The sequence below is a fragment of the Lactuca virosa genome, chromosome 4, assembly GCF_052849685.1.
Source record: "Lactuca virosa cultivar CGN04683 chromosome 4, Lactuca_virosa_CGN04683_v6, whole genome shotgun sequence".
NCBI lineage: Eukaryota > Viridiplantae > Streptophyta > Magnoliopsida > Asterales > Asteraceae > Lactuca > Lactuca virosa.
This window is the reverse complement of record NC_136429.1, coordinates 409,661,702-409,671,316: the sequence shown is the minus strand read 5'-3', so window position 1 is coordinate 409,671,316 and position 9,615 is coordinate 409,661,702. Positions and strand designations below refer to the sequence as shown.

The 9,615-nt window shown below is 32.0% G+C and overlaps 2 protein-coding genes across 2 annotated transcripts; both read left to right on the top strand.

Annotated features, from left to right (window-relative positions):
* Positions 1–3,216: 3,216 nt before the first annotated feature.
* On the top strand, positions 3,217–3,810 carry LOC145108902 (death domain associated protein). Its single transcript, XM_079045985.1, has one exon. The coding sequence runs from the start codon at positions 3,243–3,245 to the stop codon at positions 3,711–3,713; it is 471 nt and encodes a 156-aa protein (XP_078902111.1). The 5' UTR covers positions 3,217–3,242; the 3' UTR covers positions 3,714–3,810.
* A 186-nt stretch (positions 3,811–3,996) lies between these two features.
* LOC145108901 (peroxidase 72-like) lies at positions 3,997–7,838 on the top strand. Its single transcript, XM_079045984.1, has 4 exons — positions 3,997–4,253; positions 4,395–4,586; positions 7,132–7,297; positions 7,375–7,838. The coding sequence occupies exons 1-4, from the start codon at positions 4,023–4,025 to the stop codon at positions 7,785–7,787; spliced, it is 1,002 nt and encodes a 333-aa protein (XP_078902110.1). The 5' UTR covers positions 3,997–4,022; the 3' UTR covers positions 7,788–7,838.
* The last annotated feature ends 1,777 nt before the right edge of the window (positions 7,839–9,615 follow it).

Genomic DNA, 9,615 nt, shown 5'->3' with positions numbered 1-9,615 from the left:
CTGTCATGATGTCATGATATCTGGTATCAATATTGATTGGTCATCTTATTTCAGGATGAAAGGAAGCTAAAAATACGAAATAGGAAATACTCTGAGTTGTGCAAACAAGTAGGAAAATTCCCTTTTGGTATTTAACTATTTCCGATTTCACCAATTTTTCTTATATAACAATGTCCATTAGTTTACATGTGTTTATAAGTCTTAATACAACAAATGTTTAGAGATGTTAGTTGTGAGAAATTAAATATCATCCTACCCATGCTCCTACCACTTTTAGATGATGACAAGTGTAATAAAAGTTTATTAGTTTTATTAAATATGGAAAGTGTTACAATGTTAAGTGAGTAGGAAGGTGGTAGGAGAAAAAAATAGGAGGATATTTGATTTCTCTTTAGTTATTATGTATATGTGAAAGTACATTGCTATTTCTTTCTACCTAATTATAGCAATGCACTTTTAAAGTACAATGGTTTAATAATTTTTTTTAATAAAATTAAATATTTATTTATGATAGAAATAAGAGTAAGATGCTATGTAACACAGCCAAATGAAAGTACAATGCCTTTTCATGTATTTAACCAATAATTTGGCTAAATACAAGATTTAATAATCTACATTCAATATTTTATCTAACATAACATTTTACTTTTATTTCGTTTTTTTTGTATTTTTATAATTTAGCTATTTTACATTTTTCTTATTTAATCATTTCTTATTTCAAAAGCAATGTACTTTGTTGTTCACACATATAAAAATGTACTTGCATTTCTTAATAATTTATATGCTAATGCAGCGTCAAAAATAGCTATCCAACTAGCTTCTACTATTGCTAAAACCAAAGTTGAAAACAAGATTGTAGCAAGAAATCTGGAAAGGATGCTTTTCATTGGTATTTCTTATATTTATTTTGAAACTTTTGTGTTTGTTCATTTGTGTAGCTTCAGATGTGTTATGATAATGACATTTGGGATTTGCAAGGGGTTTTCAGATCCTGATGAAAAAGACGAATTTTAGATCTGTGTGAAAAATAATTTTGTTCGAAATAGTCTTTAGATTAAAAAGGTTATTCTGGATATTTGGCTAAAGATAACCAAAAAATTATGTATCAAAGAAATTATAGTCTATTATCTTTAATTAGTATTATATTGTGTTATCCATTTAACTGAATGATTTTGTTTCCATGTTTTACTATTTTGGATGATAATTACCAAACAACAAACGGATAATTCGATCAATTGGATAACTATAACTTATCTTTATCATCTATATAAGATAAAAATATACTTAAAAATATTAAAAACAATAGCTTTTCATTTTCACATCGATATGTTTTGTCTCACGCTTTTAATTTTAAGGACTTTTTATTCGAAAATCTCCAATAAAATTTTTGTATTACACATTTTCATATTTCATGTATTCTTATATAATTTTATTATTTTTGTTTGAACGGTTTAACATATTTCATATTTTGTGTCGTCTTGAACTGTTGCCTTTTATTGATTATTTGATGTATATGTTACAAAGAAAGCAAAAGTTGGATTCGATTGTTTTAGATATGTATACTTTTTGGAACATAACATTTTTGTAAAAGAAACATATCGCCGGAGAAAGCAAACCGCCGCCGCCGCTTTGCGCGGACATACCACTAGTATATATATATATATATATATATATATATATATATATATATATAGAGAGAGAGAGAGAGAGAGAGATGTAGCAGTGAGAACCACTTTTGAAAGATGAGTGATATTGAATTGATGTAGATGTTATTGAAAAAAGTTGATGTTACATGTTTGAAAGACTTGTGACATTGTACGGATGCGAATGACATAAATAGTATATCTACATGGCTTGCAAATGAAGATGAAGTGACATTGCAATTTTGTTTGAAAGTTGGCCATATGTCTGACCTTATATGTTAAAAATGACTTGACCTTATATGGGAAGTTATATATGATTGTTTCATCTATCTTTATAACGTCGGAGGGAGTAGTAACACTCCTACCATATTGCTATATAGAGTCTTTTTTTTTGTCACATAGGTTTTTGTATTGCAACGTAAGCTTAGCATGTATAGGTTGAAAAAGGTAGGAAGTGATAGGGTGAGGAGTTTAATAGGTTTTGTTTTGAAAAAAGAATTTAAAAAAAGAAAAGAAAAGAAAAGAAAATAACTACAACCAATCACAACGAACCATTCTTTCGCTATCCTCTCGTTAAGCTGATAGCGAGCCACCCTTAGCGAGTGTTGGGGGCGGTGTTCCAAATGCATAGCGAGCCTTAGCAAGGCTGCTTAACGAGACGAGTCCCTGCAGCCTAAGTAATAAAAACAACATAGTTATCTTTTTTAAGCAATAATAGTAATATATTTATCTTTTTGTCAAATAAAAGAAACTTCTCATTTTAACTAATTACATTAACGTATTTATCTTTTTTACCAATGATAGCAACGTACTTATCTTTTAACCGATAATAGCAAAATACTTATTTTCTTTAGTCAATAATATCAATTTACTTATAATTTAACGCATTCACCATGGAATTGAAGTTATTTGGATTATAATTTATGATGGAATCTCCATAAAGTATGTTTGTATATCATTTTTTCTTATTAACGCAACACAGTTTGGAAACACTATCTAAACAATAATGAATGTCAATATAAACTACTTTTTGCAATTATATATTCTTATGTTTGCGGCGACTCATGGAAACAAACGAAACTAAGATGCTATAAAAGAAAATAAATTCTCATCAAAAAATTCATCAAGGATACAATAGTCGTTTTACATCGGTCAATCTGTGATTATAAGAGTATAACATTGGTTTTTTTTTGAAAGTCTAAATACACCAACCATGGTATAAAGTAACAACATGCACCTCGTTGATTTTTAATACTTAATTGATAACGTCTTTTATCACATTTGTAGGTGTCATATTTGCATTTTTAGGGGGTGTTTGACTTATATTTTTAGAGACCAAAAGTCATTTTTGGAAAAGTTACAAAAAATCAGTTTTTCCTAACTTTTCCAAAAAGTTCATTTTCCTTCTATGTAAAATCCAAAAATAGCTTTTAAAATACATTTGCCAAACATCTTTTGCCTTCTATCTTTTTATCTTTTTCTAAAAGGAGTTTTGACCTATCAAAAGATAAATCAAACACCCTTAGTTGAAACATATTTTAAATGAGAAGTAACAATCACATTTTATCACATATAATTATAAAAAAGAAAGAAAACTAAATGATAAAGGTGTGTTTGCATCCAAAAACCATGTGGGCCGCTACCACTCTATCCTGCCGAGTATGGCCTCCCGCCACAACCACCGGCAGCCAAGGTCACTTCATCGTCTCCGCCAGGTATTCACGACCTCGCAAGAACATCAATTACTTCCCCGAAGACGAAGAGGATGAGGAAAAAGAAGAAATAGACAGTTGGAAGCCGGAAGAAATTGGGGATTCAGATGATGTATCATCATCCGTAGCGAAAATTAGCGGATCTGTTGTTTTGTTGGCACTGCAAAAAGCTAGTTCCCAGAAAACCTCCAAACAGATGACAAAGAAGATGAAGAAGAAGAAGAAGAAAGAGGTGGACGATAAAGGAGATGCAATTACAGATTACAGCGGCGTGAAGCCATTGTGCGTAAAAAGCGATTGGAAGGATAAATTGGATGAACTCGAGACACAGCTTCATCAACTAATTCATAACGCCTGATCTTTAGTTTCCATATCTTATAATTGTTGTTTATCTGTATTATTTTGCTTTAATTGTTGTTGATGAATCATTTCTGTTTATTTGGTGATTTGATAAAGTCTTTCCTCTTCATATAAAAAAAATCTCTAATGGATTTATTAAAAAAGAAAAGATACAACTAAAACATTAAGATTGGAATTAAATTTTAATTTGTGAAAGAGAGGAGATGAGAGTAGAGTAGGTGCTTCTACTCCTGTAGCTTGAGACACCAAATCACTATAAATCCAATAAATCAACTCCTAATGTATCATATTCATATTACATCCAATTATGATGCCTCAACTAGCGACCAATGCTATCTTTGTAGTACCCCTAGCTTTAGCACTTGTACTTTGCTTCACTCCGGCCACCTTCGCCGGAGTTCTCTACCCACAATTCTATGACTTCTCATGCCCACAAGCCAAAGATATCGTTAACTCGGTTGTTTCGAAGGCGGTTGCAAAAGATGCTCGTATGGCCGCGTCATTGCTTCGTCTGCATTTTCATGATTGCTTTGTTAAGGTTCGTTTATGTCTTATCATGCTTTTTTAAAACTACAATTTTATTACTTCTACATAAAACACAGTACAACATGTGATGTCTTGGACTTGTATAACAAATGGGTCTAATTTTGTTAATTATGTTTTGCAACTAATAATGCAGGGTTGTGATGGATCAATACTACTGGATAGCAGTGGAACAATAACCAGTGAGAAGAGATCGGTCCCTAATCGTGATTCGATTAGAGGATTCGAAGTCGTTGACGAGATCAAATCTTCGCTTGAGAAAGCGTGTCCGGAGACTGTTTCTTGTGCCGATATCTTGGCGTTGGCCGCTAGAGATTCGACTCTTTTGGTACCATAATTTGAAGTGCATTTTTATCTCATTTACTTGAATAAATTATACATTATTGTACAAAATTCAAGATATAGCTAGTATCTTATCTTTTTATCCTGTTAACCACTTAACATTTTTTCTAGTATTAAAATTTTAAAACCATTTCTACCTTTTTTACCTTAAAAAAAAGCTAACAAAATATATAAAAAATAAAACATTATTTTATTATTTTATCGCAAAAATAACATTTTTCTATCAATTTAGCATCTAATAATTGTTATAACAATCTTACAAAGATGGTACATAAATTGATCAAATTCATAATATATTTATGTAATTTGCCCTTTTTCAAACTAGCTATTTGGAAAAAGAATATCTTTCTTGGATATAAAATGAAGATATTGGTTTATCATTGAGAAAACAATAAAATAGCTAAATTAATAAAATATTAAAACCGTACCTAATTTTTCTATCGTATTTTACTAATAAGGAGTCAAATTATTATTATTATTATTATATATATATATATATATATATATATATATATATATATATATATATATTATGGAAATTGTTTCTTATGAATAGTGAACTTTCATAATTTTTGTCTATTTTGGTCCCTGGACTTTATATTGTTTTTTTTGGCAGAATTGGTCCCTGTACTTTGGCAACTTTGGTCCTCATTTTTTAGCCATTTTGACACTTTTGGTTATTGTAATCGATATTTTTACATTTTTTAGGAACCTTTTAATATTTAAAGTTTGGCCACAAAACTTTAACGGTTTGACAACTTTGATCCCTTTTCTATTTAGGAACCTTTTAATATTTAAAGTTTGGCTACAAAACTTTAACGGTTTGACAACTTTAACGATTTCACAACTTTGGTCCTCATTTTTTAGCTATTTTGACACTTTTGGTCATTCTAATCGATATTTTTACATTTTTTAGGAACCTTTTAATATTTAAAGTTTGACCACAAAACTTTAACAGTTTGACAACTTTGATCCCTTTTCTATTTATGAACTTTTTAATATTTAAAGTTTGGTCACAAAACTTTAACGGTTTGACAACTTTGGTCCTCATTTTTTAGCCATTTTGACACTTTTGGTCCTTATAATCGATATTTTTACATTTTTTAGGAACCTTTTAATATTTAAAGTTTGGCCACAAAACTTTAACGGTTTGACAACTTTAATCCCTTTTCTATTTAGGAACCTTTTAATATTTAAAGTTTGGCCACAAAACTTTAACGGTTGGACAACTTTGATCCCTTTTTCTAAAAACTTGTTAATTCCTACCGCTTTAATTCTTTAGCCATTTTGACACTTCTGGTCCTTGCAGTCAAAACTTTTACATTTTTTCATAAAAACATGAACAAAACGGTCCGGGGCAAAGCCCGGGCTTGTCATCCTTGCACTTTCTACGTCTGTCATATTTATCGATTCGGAAACAACATTGAAAGCTTCTGGCCCCCGCGTAGCGGGGGTAACCTTTCTAGTTAAAATTAAAACAAATTCTATAAATATTAAAAGAAATTTAAGATAAAGTCCTAATATTTTAGGTGGGTTTAATCAAAATATTTATTTTTGAACAGAAAAATCTCGATTATCTACATTTATATGATAATCTGTCATTTATTGTTGAAAAAACTAAGGATTTTTTTCGTTAATTTGTACAAAATATAAAATAATCGGAACTCTTTTGTTAAAAAGAATAACACTATGTTTGGCGTACTAGCATAAAAGCTAGCTGTTAGCTGATGGCTGAAAACTAGCTGACAAAAAATAACGTTTGGTAAAACTAGCTGAAAGATATAAAATGTCATAAAAAGACATTTAAAAAGAATGTGTTTATATAATTGATTAAGAGGTATATCTGAAAAAAATTTAAAAAACTTATAAAAAAGTTTGTTTAAGTAGCTTTATAAAAAAAACTAGGTTATAAACTATTTTTTGGCTTACCAAACATGACAACTTAAAAAAATTCGAAAAGTAACCTAGATTTTCAGCTAGTTGTGACGTTCCAAACACAACTTAAGTTGAGATTAAACCGTAAAATGACTCAAAATATTGAGAATTTATCGGAGATTTCCTTAAGTATAATGTTCGAACAATAAGTATTTTCAATATCTATGCTATAGTTTTGTTCGTCGTCTATAAGTTAGTTTAGTCTTTGAGCTTATTGTAATGTAATGTTTGATAAAACCACTTACATAATTTATAAGTTAACTTTTGAAATAGTTACCCAACATATTTCTTTATAATATCATTGCAAGTTTTTCAAATATACTTTTATATGTTTATTTTCTTTATAATATCATTACAAGTTTTTCAAATATACTTTTATATGTTTATTTATCATTAATGTCCTTTTATATATCATTTTTCATTAGTTTTATCAAATATTATGTGCTGGTTTATGTTTATCGGACAAAACCTAATTTTTCAGTTAGCTTCTCAAACATTTGTAAAAATTGTTTTATTATCTTAATAATGATTTTTAAATCATTATTTAATTAATTAACTTTCTATAAAATTCTTAAATGTTATGTGTTTTTATGTAGACCGGTGGGCCAAGTTGGGATGTTCCATTGGGAAGAAGGGACTCACTAGGTGCAAGCTTGAGCGGCTCAAACCAGAACATACCAGCCCCAAACAACACCTTCCAAACAATCCTCACCAAATTCAAGCTCAAGGGTCTCCACATTATCGATTTCGTAGCACTTTCAGGTAATCTTCAACCCCAATTGATGAACACAACGATTAATTTCACAAACCCTATCTCAAAACACCTTTTTTTGTTGCAGGAAGTCACACAATCGGAAACGCTAGGTGCACCAGCTTCCGGCAAAGACTGTACAACAACTCCGGCAACGGGCAACCGGATTTCTCTTTAGAACAATCGTATGCTGCCCGACTTCGTGTAAACTGTCCGAGATCCGGTGGTGATCAGAATTTGTTCGCCATGGATCCTGGATCGCCGAGAAAGTTTGATAATGGATATTATAAGAATTTGATTGGTTTGAAGGGGTTGTTGAGCTCCGATGAGATGCTGTATACGCAGAATCAAGAGACTATGGAATTGGTGAAACGTTATGCGGCGAATCAAAATGAGTTTTTTGATCAGTTTGCGAAGTCGATGATTAAGATGGGGGATATAGCTCCATTGACAGGAAACCATGGAGAGATTAGAAGGATTTGTAGGAGGATTAATGGTTGATTGAATCCTGATTTGTGTGTTTGTAATTTGTAAATGTGCTCGCTTTTTTTTTTTTTTTTGTGAAGTGGATTGAAGATTTGATTGTGTTTGTATACCGCCGTGGCATTCCAAAGGCTTGTATGTGACGCAAGGTTTACCGAAACGTGGTTTTGACTCGTATATATGTTTAAAAATAAATGGTAGTTGAAAATACATATAAAAATATGAATTATATATAAAATTGCCGCCTTAACTCACGTCTTACAAACGACGTAGCTTGCCAATGCTCGAAAAGCTTGAGGCTTGACATTGCCGCCAAGTCACGCCTTACGTTATTTAGAACATTGATTGTAACATCATTATTTTCGATGCCTCTAGAACTTTGATTTGCTGGAGGACCACCATTCACCAACAATATGAAGTTCATATATACAAATGACCATTTTGCAAATTTGATTGTGTGTTTGTAATCTAACCAACTTTTGAAGACATATTGCAATTTTTTTTTTTTTTTTTTTTTTTTTGCATAATAGCGGTTCACTATGAAATGTCTATCATTAACTAGTGAAAATGTAACATCCTAAAAATCCTGGTAAAGTTTTTCATTTTTGAAACCAATCCAAAACCATAAGTGTTTTCAAATCGTAGTTTCCAAAAGTAATAAACATAAATCAGAGTATCTCAAAATCATAATCTCATAGAATCCATGATGATGTGCATGATCAAGTCTTTACCTTGTCCCGATCATTTGAAGTACCTGAAACATAAAACTTAAACTATAAACATGAAGCTTAGTGAGTTCCCCCAAAGTACCATCACATAAATAGATAACGACATGCATATTGGGTCCACAGCTAATAGACTGGATTACCCCCGCGCCCACATCATGAGTTTGGCTTGCCTTCTGACCCACAACTCATGTCTGGCTTGCTCCCGATCCCACATCATAAGTTTGGCTTGCCTTACTGGTCCACAACTTATTTCTGGCTTGCTCCTGAGCCCACAACATAAGTCTGACTTGCCTTACTGGCCCGCAGCTTATGTTTGGCTTGCTCCCAGGTTTGTTGGCTTCTGCACAAACCAAGATTGCCTCAACCCAACCATACCATATTGACATATACATAGCAGATAACATGTATCCAACAAACAGATAATCACATAACCAGTCAGACAAACAGGCAGATCTACAGATCACTACCACATCACAACATCCTATATACCAGGATATAGATTTAACAGATCACTACAACAAAGCAAGATCCTCTATACCAGGATACATAACCTAGTAGGTTGGCATTGGTGTCTTCGACCCACGAGTATAGTGAGGAAAACTCACCTGAATCGAAGAATTCTGAAACACTGGTATACAATCCCTTTAAAGCACTGATTGCGCCCGCGAATCCGCTAATCACGAAAAACCAGGTATGATCTCAATCAATAGGCCAAAATCATCAAGTTTGACCCAAAGACAAACTTGGTCAAAAAGTCAACGGTCAATAGTCAACAGTCAACCGTCCTCACAACGTGACCATCTATGGCTCACGTTGTGAGCCACTATAGGACAAAATAGTTGAGCCTTACAACCCTCACGACGTGACATGCATCTCCTCACGTCGTGAGATCTGTCTGAGTGCCATTTTGATCCAAAAACTTCTTAATCCATTAAGCAACTAATCCATCTTTCCAGGGGGCTTCACACTCCTAGGATCATAAAAATTGATGCTTTTTAAGGTCTTGTATGCCCAATACAAGACTTGAGCTCAAACTAGGTCATTTATGAAGAAAAAGGAGTTAAGTTTCAAGCATGGACTTAAACATCCTCCAAACTTCAGATCCATAAGATATAAGC

Coding starts and splice junctions, on each gene's coding strand:
- LOC145108902 (XM_079045985.1), top strand. CDS start 3,243: ATGATAAAGGTGTGTTTGCATCCAAAAACCATGTGGGCCGCTACCACT.
- LOC145108901 (XM_079045984.1), top strand. CDS start 4,023: ATGATGCCTCAACTAGCGACCAATGCTATCTTTGTAGTACCCCTAGCT. Junction 4,254..4,394: donor TTCATGATTGCTTTGTTAAG/GTTCGTTTATGT, acceptor CTAATAATGCAG/GGTTGTGATGGATCAATACT. Junction 7,298..7,374: donor CGATTTCGTAGCACTTTCAG/GTAATCTTCAAC, acceptor TTTTTGTTGCAG/GAAGTCACACAATCGGAAAC.